The sequence below is a fragment of the Hippoglossus hippoglossus genome, chromosome 6, assembly GCF_009819705.1.
Source record: "Hippoglossus hippoglossus isolate fHipHip1 chromosome 6, fHipHip1.pri, whole genome shotgun sequence".
NCBI lineage: Eukaryota > Metazoa > Chordata > Actinopteri > Pleuronectiformes > Pleuronectidae > Hippoglossus > Hippoglossus hippoglossus.
Window position 1 is genome coordinate 25,105,402 of NC_047156.1, and position 16,812 is coordinate 25,122,213.

Here is a 16,812-nt window from a genome sequence, read left to right on the forward strand (position 1 = left end):
GACATGACAGTGGGTTCTGCATTACTTGAAGCCTTGAGAGATTCCTAATCATAGCAGGTAGGAGCACGGCGTCTTGCTCAAGGGGACTTCAGCAGGACACATAGATGTGGACCTACACACATGTCTGCTTCTCTGTGAGTCTCTGAGAACCTGGAACCCTCCAGCAGGTGTTTTCCACACCTCCACTTCTGTCTCTTTACTTTTCCTTTGCAGTCTTCTTATCAGCTGGGTCACAGATTCTGGGACATCTACAGTTGAGCGAGGTCGTATTAGTGAGTAATGTCAAGGATTTGTACTCTGCTGTCGTGTGAAGTGAGCTCAGATGATTGCATGCTCGAGTTTGTGGTCAACACATACACATAAGAAGGTGTTTGTATGAGGGCAACATATGATTTCATGTACAAAATAGCTGTGAATGTTGACCATTGTTCAATATCCAGACATTCTCCATGACTCTACGTGTGACTGTTTTAGAGGCAGAAAGCGAAAACAGCATATCAGTGGTGACATAGAGTTGTACTTTGATGAAGGTTTCGTGTTTGCTATAGAACATCATAATTTTGGGCGTTGTCATGTCTGGAAGTGTTTCTCTGCTAACATGTAGAGTTCACGGTACACAAGTCCCAACACCTGGTTTAAATTTAGCTCGCTGAAACTGAGTGCTGCCTGATAACAGTTTTTGCCCCAACATGAACAAAGAGGAAGATGACTGTGGATTCGAGCAGCAAGAGTCCACCGTCCATTGAGTTGTAAACTAAAAGTAGATCTGTACGTCCTGCTTACTCAACAACTCGTTTATTTTCCCGATGACATTTCAGAATAGAAAAAAATGTAAAAGAGAAAAAGCTTTGTAAAAGCCCAATACATTAAAATGGAGGCAAAGATTTAAAAATTCTGAGTTGTTTATGATTATTAGTTTTATTCAACAAGAACATTTTCTGGTTCCAGCCTCTCAAAAGTAAAGATTATTTTATTATAAAGTGACCTTCATTTTTGAAGATGCCACTGTGATAAGAATTGTTTTTCACTGCTTGCTAGCATTTCATTTAGTAAGCCGTTAATAACAACAACAACAATAATAATAATAATAATAATATTTTAATCATAATAATTATTAAAAATAATAATAAAATCCGAGAAAAAATAAATAAAAGCAGTCAGTTAAATTGGCACGTGGAGAGTGGCATGGTAAGCCTCAGAGCAAGAAGGTTCCTGGTTTGATTCCCAGCTTGGCCAGTGCCTTTAGTGTAAAGTTTGTATGTTCTTCCCATGTGTGCATGGGTTTTCTTCGGCTTCCTCCCATAGTCTTAAGACATGGATACTGGGGTTAAGTTAATTGGAGACTCTAAATTAACTGTACATGTGAATGGTTGTTTGTGACTGTGATTGGCTAGTGACCTGTCCAGAATGTACCCCGCCTCTCATCAATGACAGCTGGAATTGGCTTCAGATAAGATAATTTATAGTGAATGGAAGGATGGAATTGATGCTGAAAATTATACACAGGGAGTTTACAGTGTTTTAACGAGTCCTTTTAACTTTAATGAACATTTAATATAAAAATGTAATAATACAGACGGATGAGAAGTCGGACTGAGCTCGTTTCATTTTCTCAGTTAGACCCAGTCAGACTGTTACCCTTTTCTTTAGCCACTGAGCAAAAGTAAATAACAAACACAAACAAAGTAATTGCATGCAGCTTTTGGTTTGCTTTGTCCAGACTGCTGTGAGAAAGGGACCAGCTGCTGACACACCTCCATCACCTTAAGCAAGGTTGTGGTTTGGACACGTGACGGAGCAGGCTGAGCCATAAAAGCCTGTTTCTGGGCTCAGCCAGTTTCACACTGCTGGTCAAGATGAGGGTGCTGCTCGTGCTCGCCACACTGTTTGTGGTCTCTCTCTGCAAGAAGACGTTTGAGGGGTAAGTGGGCAGCAGGACTGACTGATGCACTGATGCCTTTTGAAAGTATTCTTAGACATGTTTTTGTAGCTTTATGCTGGTTGACAACGAGGACTTCTTTCTAAAAGAAGCCCTCGTTGTCAACCTGGAAAACCTTCACCATGAACTGGATGACTGAGAATCTTCACAGATAGTATATGTTGTTCCACTACACATGTCTATGCACCCAAGGACACCTTACAATATTTCATAGATAAACACGTGAATAAAACCAAACTTTAAAATCAGATGAGGAGACACAAACACCTGTCAATGCAACATAATGTGACACGAGAAAAGTTAAAGAGTAAAACCAAAATGTGATTATTGACGGATAGATAGGATGCTATGTGTGGCAGACTGATCAGTATAGATGTGTTTTGGGTTGTGATTTGAACATTTCAATAGTTCAAAACCCCAAAATATATGAAAACTACAAATTCACATTTCATACCTGCAATTAGAATGGATAAAAATCATCAGATGAGTACTAGTTTGGTGGTTTACCGAAAACTACAGTTTTTTTGCTGCTGTTTGTAAAAAGTGTGTAAAAATAAATAAATAAAACAAAACAACCAAATAAATATTTTGGTGTAAACTATTTTACCGGTGGCAAATGTGGCCTAAAAACCGCACAATTACACACAAGCAGTTAGCCTTAGGAAATCTTACTCCAACACATGTGAGCCAACTTCCTTCTACTTGAATTGAGTAAAAAGTTGTAAAACATTGTGGTTCTCGCTTTGCAGAGATCAGGTGCTTCGCATTATTCCAAAAGATGAGGTCGAGCTTTCACTTGTGAAGGACCTGGAGGACATGATCGAGTTTGAGGTCATCTATCATCCTTTATCAATAATGACATAAAAATGGAAAGTAATTAAAGTAATAACCAACTTCTGTGCTCCAAGAACATGGGGGATAAATTTGAATGTGTTTTTTTTCAGCTGGACTTCTGGAAGGATGCGGCTGATGTGGACACTCCTGTGCACATTAGAGTTCCCTTCCACGGCCTGCAGTCCACCAAAATGTACCTGGAGTCTCAGGGCATCGATTACTCCATCATGATTGAAGACCTGCAGGTACGAAAAGGGAGCAGCAGTGATTTATTAAATTCACTCAGACGAGGTTCCGTCTGACTTTGATGTGACTGGTGTTCAGGCGATGCTGGATGAGGAGCAGGAGGAGATGGACTCTGCAGCTCGTGTGGCTGATCCCAGAAACACTGACAACTTTGACTTCTCCAGATACCACACCATAGACGAGGTGCGTACATGCACTCACTCTGTTATCCAGTAACAGCATCATTCAGTTTGATTAAGGTTCAAGTGGATACAAATTCTAAACCTATGTGTCTGATATAAACCATTACAGTGGTTGATTATTAATTAGATTTGTTTTAAATTATTGAATGGTAAAAGGAAAGTCTCATATAAGTCATCACCAGTGCTTGTCTTCTAATAATAGTGCTGCAGCTTGTAGTGATGCTCATGTGTTCAGACCTAGATTTTTTTGTCTCGGTTTTAAGATCTACAGCTTCCAGGACATGCTGGTGGCTGAGAATCCCAACATGGTCAGCAAGATCGTGATTGGTCGGAGCTACCAGGGCCGTCCCCTGAATGTGCTCAAGGTGAGTGAGTCCAAATAAAACTATGGTTAAAAGATCAATAAAAATATTATGACACCCGCTCTACTTTTACGTGTAAATAATCTGGCTCAGAATAAAAACAAACTTTTCAGATACAGTGTTCTTTCCCATTTCCCATGTTGTATTCGATAAAAATGATTTGTGGTATAAGATAAGATATAAGATAAGATAAAACCTTATCGATCCCATGCCAAAGAAATTCACTTGTTATAACAGCAGATAGATAGAATGAGTTCGACAAGAGAATTACAAAGGCAAATGTATACATACACACATATACACCACACACAGACAAACACACACACACACACACACACACACACACACACACACACACACACACACACACACACACACACATATATATATATATATGTGGAATGATATACTATAATATTAATGGTACACGTAATGTGGATACTAATGGGCAAAATTACATTTTCATCAAATGGTGCCAGTAATGGTGATGTGAAAAACATTGCAGCATTTATTTTCCATTCAGATATATTTACTGATTGATGTTTGCTGTTCCGTTCCTCTGTCTCAGTTCAGCACTGGTGGAACCAATCGTCCCGCTATCTGGATCGACACTGGAATCCACTCCAGAGAGTGGGTCACTCAGGCCAGTGGCACCTGGTTTGCCAAGAAGGTGCTTTGATAACTATTACATCTTTCTCCTCTGTCTCTTTGACCTTTGACCTGCTGCACTGACTATCATGTCCTTTAAATGTCTGTCGTCATCAGATTGTGACTGATTACGGACGTGATCCTGCTCTGACCGCCATCCTCAACAAGATGGACATCTTCCTGGAGATTGTGACAAACCCTGATGGCTTCTATTACACCCACACCAGCGTAAGTTTCTGATCTGCCAATGGATTCCAATCACATTCAGCTTTTCCTAATAAAACTGGTCAGTCTTGAAATTAGAGTTGTCATTTTACTTTGAGATTTATGTTTGATTAGATTTAATAAATACAAATAGTAGTGTAATATCAGTAACATAGATATGAATACTGATTGTCAACAATAAGCACACACGGAAAAATGGACAAAAATCAAATACAGATTTTCACAAGAACTCACATAAAATAAGATTCATGATCATAAATAGCATAACAAATACTGTGATGACTTCCTTTGTAGAACCGTATGTGGCGTAAGACCAGGAAGCCCAACCCTGGCTCTAACTGCGTTGGTGTCGATCCGAACAGGAACTGGGATGCTGGTTTTGGAGGTAACGTCTTCCCCTTGTCACTGGAAAATACAGAGACACCAAATGTCATTATCAGTTTTTCAAAATTCTTTAAATTAAAGCAACAAAAACTTACTTTCCAATAATAATCTGTTGTGTTTTTACTATATTTGAATAATCACCTCATGAACCTTTGTACTTTGTTGTATTTGTACTTGTATCTGCAAGTGTCATCCTCAATGCTACCTCCAGGTGGCATCAATGTAGCAAATATTCAAATTCTTCATAGATTGATTTTAAACAGCATCATCACTGGTGCTTGAGTTTTTCTTTTATGGTTCTTCCATCAAGAAAGTAGTGGCCCAAAACTCCCGCAATTAGTCTGACCTTCCACAAAATACGTACCAGGAAGCCGAAGACACAATAAATAACTCACATATTTTAGTGCTTGAGACTTTTGTACCATGAGTATGAGTAAATATCGTAAGTGAGCTGGGCCAGTTGTAATGCTCTTAGGCCAAGTGATCACAGTCATTTCAATTCAGAAGCTGTTTATAGACAGTGACATTTCCTTGCACTTTCTCTAAGTCTGATGTCATCATGTGTAGGACCTGGTGCCAGCAGCAGCCCCTGCTCTGAGACCTACCGTGGCCCCAGGGCTAACTCTGAGTCTGAGGTCAAGTCCATTGTGGACTTTGTGAAGTCGCATGGAAACATTAAGGCGTTCGTCTCCATCCATTCCTACTCCCAGATGCTTCTGTATCCTTACGGCTACACCAGGAATCCAGCCAAGGATCAGACAGAGCTGGTAAAAATAACAACTTACTGACTGTTTAATTAAACGTCTTTATTCAGATCTGTTTTATTTTTCAAGATCAAACTGGGGAAATTGTCATTAGATATCCTCTCTGGGTCCCTACAAAAAGATGTGCCTGTGATGCTAAATGTTATATAAGAAACAATGAATTATATATATATATATATATATACCTATATATTCATATATCATGGTAATGTCTTCCTACAGCACGCACTGGCGAAGAAGGCTATCACTGACCTGGCTTCCCTGTATGGTACTAGATACAGATACGGCAGCATCATTAGCACCATCTGTAAGTTTCAACACTTATCACTATATCCACACTAAATGTTATTATTTGTATTTAACAATAATTATCATTATCAACTTTTTACTTGTAATAAAATATGATTCTAGAGAACACAGAAAACAGAGCAAATGTTTAGTGTGAATTTACAACACTGATAATTTATGAACTTCAAAATAAAATCACCAAAATACTGTAACCAAATTTGCACCTTAAGATATTCAATTGGATTTTATTTTGTAGATGTAATTTAGCATTCAAAAAAACATTGGTCTCCAATTATTTATTTCCTTGGAAATGTTGTTGTGTGGGTTTATGATGAATCACTGTTTAGTTCAAAACCTGTATTAAGTTGTTTTTGTCTATTTAAGCAACTGTGACAAAGGAAGCTGTTTTGTTTTTTAGACCCTTTGGTTCATGGTAAATATACTGTATCTATATAATGCTTCTGTAGTTTTATCTTTAACTCCCAAACTACTGTAATTAAGCCCCATGCATTATTGTCTGCCACACTATCTCTTTTCATTCTTTTCCCAGTAGCGAGCATCAGATTCTAATATATTAATATTTTTTGAATAATGGCTTTAACTGCAAAATACTCCCTAAGATCTCCAGAATCAAAGCATAGGACCTCCATTACGACTCCTGCCTCAAGATTTGTGTTTTATACCTGAAGCATCATCAACAACGATACTTTTTTCTGCTGCAGACCAAGCCAGTGGTGGCACCATCGACTGGACCTACGACCAAGGCATCAAGTACTCTTACACCTTTGAGCTGAGGGACACAGGTCGTCACGGTTTCATCCTGCCAGCCAATCAGATCATCCCCACCGCCAGGGAGACTTGGCTGGCTCTGATGGCCATCATGGATCACACCTTCAAGAACCCATACTAAACAAAACCTGTGTGGTCACTGCTGACAGATGCCACCTTTAAGACTAATATCACCATCATCATCTTCCTACTTCTACGGATGATTTCCACAGATAAATAAACAAGCACATCTGAAAAACTGCAGCTTTTTTGTCTTAATGATCTGAAAGACTTCAAATTCATGATTTGTGACACGCACAATTTCTTTATTAGCATTTTTCACCTGTCTGCATTACACCACTGCATTATCCATATTCATACCTGTTTTGGAGGAATTTTAAAACAAAAATAAATACTAAAACTATTCCCATCACTCCCATTTTAATCCTAAATATATCTCATATTGGGTGGAATAAGATGAATAATTACTTTGGATAAAAACATAGGCTGCAAACATGAAAGTATCATTATAGGAACCTTTAAAGTATCCAGGTTGGTCTCCCTCATAGGGAGGCTTTAATCTTTTTAAAAATCAAATTTTCTAATTAACCAACAAAATCATATGATGAGATCAGCTGGTTAAAGAAAGTTAGGCTTGATTTTGAAAACACAGAATGATCACAAAAATGGAGAAGTCCATATTTTAATAAAATTCACTTCATTTTGATTGTGTTAGTTTAGTAAGAAGCCGAGCACAACGGAAAACAAATCACCAACAAAACAGACATTCCAAGCACATCCTTCATGTCATGTCAACATTCAATGTTTGACGCTGCAGAAATCAAACTATAACTCTTTTAGGAATGTCATAGTGATGGAGCTAGGCATAAAATCTCCACAAGTGAAGATGGAGAGTGGGGTTCTCTTTGTAAATTATTTTACCAATGATTTGGTTGGTCGGAGGTATGTTTAGTTCTGTGTATCTGTGTGGTTGAAGGTTATTTCCAGGGTTGACTGCTTTGAATCCTGGAACTGTTCCTTCCAGATGCAGAGGAACTCAGTCGACTCCCGGCGCCGGATGTGTTGGAGCGGGAGCTGAGGGTCGACATGCGGCTGGATATGCTGCTCTCTGTGAATGCACACACAAACACTGGTGAGCAATATGAAAGGAAATGAATTAAAAACATTTGTCAGTCTTCTACCAAGTGGAAATATGTTTTTGATTCATGTTTAATTTGCCCGATGTAAGGGAAATGTAACATTTTGATCATGCACAATGAAATCATGTTCATCTCCCCTATAATTGATCATGATTGAATCTTATACAATGTAACCTTGATCGTGCTGAATCCTGTACAACTGAATGAATCTTGGCCTGATTGCCTAAACTAAGGTGTTGTTGCCTTGATGTCATCAGAAGATCCTGATCTTTGGCTTAGAAACAACCTCAACAAGAGGGGGAGGAACCAGCCAAATGTATAAAGAGAAAACAGCTTCCCATCGGTGTGCATATTACAAACCAACCTTTGACTTGTGCACCATGCTCTGAGCATTAAATGTGACAATACTGTAAGAGATTTGTGTCTCGTTCCTCGTTGTCAGAGTGGGATTAAAGAATTGCCACGACACCGATAATAGCGTGTCATGGACCAAAATTCTAGGTCTGAGTCAGAAGGGAACTCAAAAATTAGGTACATGAGTTGTCATCACTTAGAAACCTGTTACCACCCAACAACAATCAATGAACAAAGATTTAGATGAGGTCATACCATGTAAAAAGGACACCATAAATGAACGGTTGGATGAACCGAAATAAGAGTTTAATTGTAAAAAAAAAGCCATAAAGGAACTAAGTTAATGAAACAAAAGATGACGAAGTTGGCCATCGCACCCAGCGCTTCTCCCTAAACTATTAAATTCAATCTAAATCAAAACCAAAACAAGAAAACTAGACTATTGGACATCTCCAACTCAAACTAGAATATGCGGCTGATTGATTCAAAGAGCGAGACAAAGAGAGACCACAGGCTCTCCTCCTCCAGCTTCTTATCTCGTCTCTTACTGTGAATGGGCCCCAGGTTCTGCAAAAAACTACAAGTGGGTTGTTTAAAAAACATAAAAACATAAATCCACATTCTGACTTCAAAGCACCTGAACACATCAAAGGTAATAATTTCACAATGGGATCTTCCAAGGAGCATGTAAATGCCAACCCATAAATCAACACTTCCAACATATACACACACACACACCACACAAAAAAACTTGCATAACTATATAATAACTTTTTTATTTTACTCACATTTAGAACCAAAATACTTCTTTTTTTTTCCAGCAAAACTTTCTGACAAATTGCTATTTTATTAGTAAATATACCTAAACCTAAAACAGTACCTTATCCTACCATATAATCAAATTTTCAATTGAAAAAAGGGGTTGTTAGTGTGGTCTTACTGTTACTTGGGATGAGTATCTCCCCCAGCTGCTGCTGAATCTTGGTCAGCTCATCTGATGTAAAGCGCCTCCTCATCTCTGCCGCCTGCATCTGCTGCTGCACAGAACTCTTCTTCCACTTCGACGAGGTTGGAGACGACAGGCAAGCGGTCGGGATGGAGCCCGTCGTCAACCCCTCTGGAAATTTCTGAGCGATTACCTTGAGACCTGGGAGAGGAAAGTGGGACGACAGCTCTTTTCAGGCACTGAACCTGCAGAAATAAAACACAGCTACCCTCATCTCCCTCTACCCTGCACACACCAGTAGATTTGTAAACATGTTGGAGAGCAGATACAAATCAAGCAGATAGATGCAGAGGATTAGCAAATGGGAGTAAACACCCCTGTGTCTTTGGACACATACTGGAAAAGCAGGGATAAAGCTAAGCTATCTAGGGTGTCTAGCGATGACTCCAGTAGCAGCAGACACACTTTTTCAACAGAAAAGTGGCTTGTCGCCTCCAGAGTTTCCTGACGGCCAAGAGCAGTCATTCTGAGCAACGTGAACTACTGGAAAAGGCGGCTGGTGCCAAGACAGCTGGTGCTAAACTGTGTCTGAGGAGCGCTGTGATCAAAAGCCTATTAGAGTTTTCAAATATATAAATTACATAGATATATAAATCCCAAACTGTTGACTCTACGTCAGCATTGGCCCTGCAAGGTCCAAGATGATTTGATACATTATGAGCCATGTTAAACACATAAATCTAGATTGTTCTCACAAAATTAGTAATGAGTGATATTAAAACCAGCATTCATGCATTTCATTACAGTCATGAGCAGTCATATAATTAGGTTTACAGCTCAAAAAGAAATTTAAGAGTGCAGTACCTCTTTATATTCCTTTACATACTCATACATGAGTTATTTAACCGCAGAAATGTAAGCTCCAGCACCTCTAGCTACTACAACCACAGAATGGTAAAAAATATTCCCTATGATTTAGAAAAAGTGTGAACAACTTAAATGAAATGATAACTTACCTCCAGACAACATAAACAGATTCTCGACTCCTCGCTGACACATGGTGGTGGCTGCCTGGCTGGCTATTCTCTCATCCTCATCATACACAATGATGAACTTCCCTGTTGCGTTTTTCTAAACAGAGTGTGCGTTAAGTTCAAACAAGACAATAATCAGTTGTACCTGCAGGTCAGTTGTTGTTGACATGGAAAAGTATCTAAAGTGAAAGTGTTTAATGCCAGTTTGTGTTGAAGGATACATATTCCAGCACTTCTTTGGAGAAAGGGTTCATTGTTCGAGACAGCTGGGCGATCGGGAAACTGTGTGCTATAAGAAAGACAAATGATAAGGATGTTAACATTATTCTATTTGGCATAAAGAGCTTGATGATCATTTTTCTGCTACATACCGCTGATGATGTGACAGCTGTTGTATTGGTCCCGGTCACGCACGTCCAGCAGCAGGTAGGGGCAGTCGGGGTAGGGCTTGTCAGCGTCTTTGTCCATCTTCTGACTCTTCATGGCGAGGCTCAGCTCTCCTACACCACTGACAATGCTGTGAGAGGTCAAAGGTTAGGAGATTGTATTTTTTAGTCTTTATTCCTTTGCGTATATTACCTACGCCAAAGAGGTTATGTTTTCGTCCGTTTTTATGTCCTGGGCCAGTTATGAAGACCTCCTACTCAGCTGATATCCTCTGACCTGCTACAGTTTCACTGTGAACTGAACCTATTTTTATTCTTATCTGTGCCTATACACTGAATTGTTTGTGGCTATTGCCAAAATATCAACACTGACTACGACATCATCACTAATACTTTTCTCAAATTGTTGAAATCTGCATGAGATTCATTAAGCGCCTCCTGACTCCTCTCTCTCTTCATGCGGACACACAGACAAACACAAACAGTGACATCGGACACATGTAAAACCTCATAATTTCGTCTCAACTAACACAAATGACATACGTGATTTCTTCAAATGTCTTGTATTGTCCAGTTAACAGACAAAAACACAAAGAAATTCAGTCTACTGTGATATCTGATTGGTGTTTTTACTAGAAAAGACTGAAATGATGAATTGATTATCAAAATACATTTCTTGCATCAGACTTTTTGAGTTGCAGCTCTTATCCAAGCTTAAAAACATGGCCCCCATTCCGCGTTCTCGTGCGGCACTGAAGGCGGTGGCGAGCAAAGCTCCGATTCCGCATCCCCGCGCAGCAACTAACGCCGGGTTTACACAGGACGCGGAAGCACTGCGCTGCGGCGCGCAGCGCCAAGGAAAGCCAGGCCCTCATCATCCACAGCATGTTGGTTAAAGGTTGTCCTCCCAACAATGGGTAAAATGATATGTGAGATATTGAGCGAGGTCTTTCTTACCTTAGCAGCGTTGCCCTGGCAGTGTAGCAGTTCTCCCTGGTGTCACCTGCAACATGGGGGTCAGAAAGTGGTGACATGTGTAGGGCCCCGTTGGTGTGTTCGGACAAACTCTCCAGGTCTGCATCAGACACCTCTGACAGGGCGTCTGCAAATGAGTGTGAAATCAACAGATTGTCACCCACTGTCAGAGACTTAAACCCAAGTTCAACATGTTTGAAAATGTTTATCAGCCTATTGGTATGACGCTGTAGATGAATATTGTTTACCGTCTGGGCAGTGTGAGTCGCCATCATTCTCACATTCGTTCAGGCCTGACACAGAGGCTACCTGAAGTATCTGGTGAGAAAAACAAGTTTGAAACTCAGCAATGCATGTACCATTAAGAAAACCAGTTAAAACAAATAGAAAGTAAAAGTGCATGGACAATGGTATTCTGGTGTCCGTAAATGAAGGTAAATAAACTGAGCTGAATGGTTTGTTAGAGCTGTCTGTGCAGAACTATTCACACAACTAGTCTATCAATTATTAAGTACAGTAAACAGATCAGGTTTTCTCTCTACATTCATTCAGTCATCTCCAAAGTATAGGCAACAAATTAATAGATAAGCACTTGATAGTAAATCCAGCAGGACTTTATTGCAAGGAAATAAAAACTGATTCTTACCAATTTTGCAAATGTAGACACCTTTAACCGCTTAAATACTTCATCTGCACGGTACCTGTAATCTGAGGAAATGGAGAATAAAAAAACAAACAAAGGAAATAAAAGACCAATATAAAAAAGGTAAATGTTGCCTCACAGCCCTGACAGTCTTGAAATACCCCATTTAGAATGACCATGATAGCTGAAGATGATGACTTTGGACCAAGAGTCAAAAAGTCTGACCACAGGTATAACAAGCTGCAATAACCGTACTACACACTACTAACCCGAGTCTTCCAGTTCCTCCTTCTCCTCTAATGCTTCATTGAACCTCAGCTCTAACCTGTCTACTCTCATGATACCTTCAATCCACAGCTGCCACTACTTCCCCCACATCAGACTTCTCAGACTCAGTTCTATCCCTGCACACTAGCTCACACTTGTTGGTATCCAACAAGCACATCCCCGCAGTCTTTGTCTGGCCACACTTTGTGAATGCTGCAATCCTCCATTGAAGATAGAAGGAATCTCTCACTTATCCCTGAGAAATTGAAGGTCAGGTCAACCACAAATGAATATTTATTCTCTTGCTTAATCAACTGTGGTAGTATGAGAAACCCGAAGATTCTTGGAAAAATTGCCTGCTCTATCTCACATCTATTGAACCAGCTGACAGAAAGAAAGGTGAACTGTGAAGGTCAGACTTTAAACGTTGGGTTGGTCATGTACTAAACAGACTGTCGTCTTTATGCACCTGCTTCAGTAATGTGTTATAATCAAACACCCCCTAATGATTCAAGCTTTACTTTTAAGTTAAGTTGAGGTAAGTTAATATTTACCTTGTTATTCAAATTCAAATAAAGGGGAAATGAAACATTTAGACAAAAGCATACAAGCATAACAAAGCCATAATACATCATAAATGAATATATATAAACCAACAGCCAACAATGTTATTTCTTTGCCACTTCTGACCTCCTCTCCTCTTCAAACAAGTTACTCACTTTTTTTAATATTGTCCAGTTTTGCCATGTACTTCGTAAGGCTGCATCCTACAAAACCAAACATAACAATAATGTGATAAAAAGACAGAAGAAGATTTAAAGCAGAGCTGTTTTAGATGTCAATGGTTTATACTAAGGCCCTGAAATTCTTGTTCTACTTGAGTGATGTGTCATTTATTTTCCTGAAGAGGTTACTTGTGATATTAAGGAGCAGAATTGAATCGAATCGAATAGAATAGAATAGAACTTTATTGTCAACCTACATGGGAAATTGTCTTTGATTAATAAACAAACAAACATAAAACAACAACGGGCAATTAGTAATAGCCTTTCTGTGGATCGGATGTCACTTTTTGGAATTAAGAAAACGAACAAACTTATTGGAATAAACTACTTTTTAAAAACATTTTTAGTTGCTGGAGGAAGTCTGTAGCACCTCCCGGAGCTCAAAAGCTCAAACTGGCAGAAAAAAGGATGGGAGCTATCTGCCAGGATAGTATTCCTCGATTTCTTATTCGTCATTCAAGTAAAGAGTTTGGTCAAGGGCTTTTGGGGTTTGCTGACTACTTTCCTTGCCATTGACGCATCCCCGGAAAGCTCTGCAGCTTAAGTGACTGTACCAGGCAGGGAGATGAAAAGTTAAAACACTCTCAACAGCAGATTTGTACACAAGTTCCTCAACCTGCTAACTGACTCCTAGGCCACAGAGTCTAAGGCCCAATCCCATATCACCCCCTTTTGCGCGTTCACGTGTAGGGGTAGGTTGTCCAAATACCCCTCCAAACGGAGATTTTTCAGACCCTCACTTCAAACCGAGGGGTACCCAGAAAGCCTTGAGAATCACCGGCAAATTGGGAGAGACCCACAAATGTATAATTTTCACCATTAATAAGGATTGAAAAATTACGATAATGATTGTAATATCTTAGTTCTATATCATTTCAATGTATTATGGTCACTTTTTTCACAACAACCTTTAAAAAAAAGATTGCGAGCGCGCTAGCGTTAGCATGCTAGCGATCCTTTTTTGCATCAAATCCCGTATTTTAGCATCGACTAGTGATGACGTGTCGGGTTTTCGCGACGACTACTGATGATGTAACGGCCTCTCGAAGGGCTGTCCCAATTCGTAGGGGAAGATTTCAACCACTACCCCGTGTGACTCCGTTTTAAGGGGCAAAATAACCCTTCGAAAACAAGGGGTAGGGGTAGGGGTGAAATCGGATTGGGCCTAAGTGTCTTTTTCTCATGTTTTTTTGATACATGATTATTGTCTACAATATATAACCTTATGTGAAGTATAATTTAGATCAAAAACAACAATCCAAATGCCGCTCAAGAAGAGGACATACTCTGCTTATTGTGTTAACTAAGTGAAATTGAGAGTGAGATTCATATCTGGTTCTACTGTCCTGTCTATGAGGACAGGAGGGACGCACATTTTAGTAGAATAACCTATCTATCTATATTATTCCATTTTAATTTGACTATTATAACCTGCCCAGCTTTAGTAATTTTGAAATGAAGCGATATATGAATAAACAAGGACTAGGTCATTTCTGGACTGAGGAAAATAAATGAAGAGAGTTAAAATAATATCGAAAATAGATGGAATAAACCACCCAACCGTAAAAACAACTAGAAAATCCCTCCCTAGAAATTTTAAATGTGTGCAGCGTGCTTCCTGCCGGGTCCAGAGACTAATTCCGTTTGAGAGAGAGACACAGACTGGCTGATTTAAGAGAGAGAGAGAGAGAGAATGAGATAGTGAGCGGGTCTACTGGCCCGCTTGAAAAAGTAGAAATCTTTCACCTTTGCAACTGTCTAAGACATCAAATATTCCTTTGATCTATGACGTTATACAGAGCTCCCACTGTTGAAGAGACACCTTGAAGCCCTCAAACAACGTGCGATTATTCAAAAACAATAAGCCCTATCTCTGAAATAAAAACACCGTGAGAATCCCAAGACTTTGCTGAATGCACAGATATCTTTTTTATTGGTTAGAGTTAAGAAATGTGACCGTGGCTGAAAATCAGCCATTTTCTCACTGGTTCCTTTGATGAAGGCTCCCATTGACTCCCATTCAATTTTTTCCACTGTTTTTCGCAATTAACAAGCGAACCGTTTGGCGAAAGTCTTAGGAAAGCCAGATCACACCGAGCAGCACGTTTTGATGTATTTTTTGTGCATGTGCAACAAAAACTGTCGGACGAAATTTTAGGCAGAATAATGAAGAATAATAATTATGACAATGACGATAAGAACTATGGGGAATAATAGTGTATTGGCATGCATAGCATTACAACAAAGAGGAATAAAATGAATAAAGGGAAGAACGCCCCCAACAATACAAAATATGAATAATAATAACATAGATAGGACATGTTGGCGATCAAACATTGTGCTAGAATTCATTAAATTACAAAGATATGTTTTAAGAGGTGATTTAAAGGATGTCAATGAATCCTCTGGGATTGAGTTCCAGAGCTGAGGGGTCCTGACTGCTAGAGCCCGATATGGGATGTTTAACTAACTTTAAACTTTTTGGTGTCTGATGAATCTGTGAGAATAGAGTACGTGAGCATGACAGCTCAATAATTTGAACCTGTACCTGTATCCAATCGGGTCTTGATGTGTTCGTACTTTGGGTTTCTCGGTATTCTTCTTTCCATGTACTAGAAGGAAAAGGACAATGGGGATTTTCACTATAGCTTCGTACACAGAAGTATTTGGTTTATAAACCAAATAATATTATTAACATCTACGTAGAAGAACGTAACTGACCAAAGCAAGGTTTAAATTCTTACAGGTGTACTTTGTATTTCTACATCACTTTTACACACATGGGTCAAAAATGACCCAAACAGTATGTATTCACTACGGAACACCTACCATTCATTTCACACAGCTGCTTTTGCACATCTGATGCGTGTTAGTTTTATTTTACAATCCATTACTAGTGAGAAAGAAAAATATGTACAATACTAGCTCACCTAGCTAGCTTCTTTTCTGGCTAGCTAACCATAGCTAGATCAACTAAATAAATCTCGAAATATAACAGTATATACTTAATACACATTGATTGATATGCATTTGAAAGGTTAGTATGGCTGGTCGAAATCATTTCAGACTTACGGTTGACATGTTAATAAAGATGCTGTATGAAGAACAGGATAAGAAAAGTGAGGAGGCAATTCTTGGTCTTGATTCTGAGTCTGAAATCTCTGATGCTGAGGACGTAAGCTATGTTCCACAGGATCAAGTTAGAGTTGTGGGAGTCATTCAGGGGACTGGATTCCAAGACAAAAGGCTCCTTTGATGACATAGTAGAGACTCATCTTATATGTCATCAAAGGAGCCTTCTCCTAAATGAATGGAAGAATAAGCCATGAAAGAATATAGCAAAGAAACATCCAGCCATGCATGAAATAACACAGGAAATGAATACGGGTAATTTTTGACCCATGTTTTGTATTAGAAGGGGTTTGCATAGCTTGTGTCAAAGGGTTAAACTAATTCAGCACCTACAATTAGCAGGTAAATAAAAGACTTTACAATGTTATTTATCCAACATTACCTGCACATTGCCGATGCCCTGTTTGAGCGTCATCCTTTTAAACCCAAATACCAAACATTACCATTCAAGTTTAACAACCCCGCTGATCGTCGGTGCACTTACTTGGAC

General features: G+C 39.2%; 2 protein-coding genes across 2 annotated transcripts; one reads left to right on the plus strand and one right to left on the minus strand.

Moving 5' to 3' along the window:
- Window positions 1–1,767: 1,767 nt before the first annotated feature.
- cpa5 (carboxypeptidase A5) lies at window positions 1,768–6,899 on the plus strand. Its single transcript, XM_034587717.1, has 11 exons — window positions 1,768–1,921; window positions 2,689–2,770; window positions 2,884–3,018; window positions 3,098–3,202; window positions 3,465–3,566; window positions 4,132–4,233; window positions 4,329–4,439; window positions 4,731–4,821; window positions 5,388–5,587; window positions 5,807–5,891; window positions 6,595–6,899. Exons 1-11 carry the CDS (start codon window positions 1,857–1,859, stop codon window positions 6,780–6,782), a joined length of 1,266 nt encoding a protein of 421 aa, XP_034443608.1. The 5' UTR covers window positions 1,768–1,856; the 3' UTR covers window positions 6,783–6,899.
- Window positions 6,900–7,422: 523 nt separating this feature from the next.
- On the minus strand, window positions 7,423–16,737 carry LOC117763450 (centrosomal protein of 41 kDa-like). The gene is made up of 11 exons (XM_034588579.1): window positions 16,705–16,737; window positions 15,739–15,802; window positions 13,125–13,172; window positions 12,142–12,203; window positions 11,744–11,813; window positions 11,478–11,622; window positions 10,506–10,651; window positions 10,356–10,423; window positions 10,117–10,231; window positions 9,095–9,301; window positions 7,423–7,769 (listed from the first exon to the last, which is right to left on the minus strand). Exons 1-11 carry the CDS (start codon window positions 16,735–16,737, stop codon window positions 7,639–7,641), a joined length of 1,089 nt encoding a protein of 362 aa, XP_034444470.1. The 3' UTR covers window positions 7,423–7,638.
- Between the last annotated feature and the right edge of the window lie 75 nt (window positions 16,738–16,812).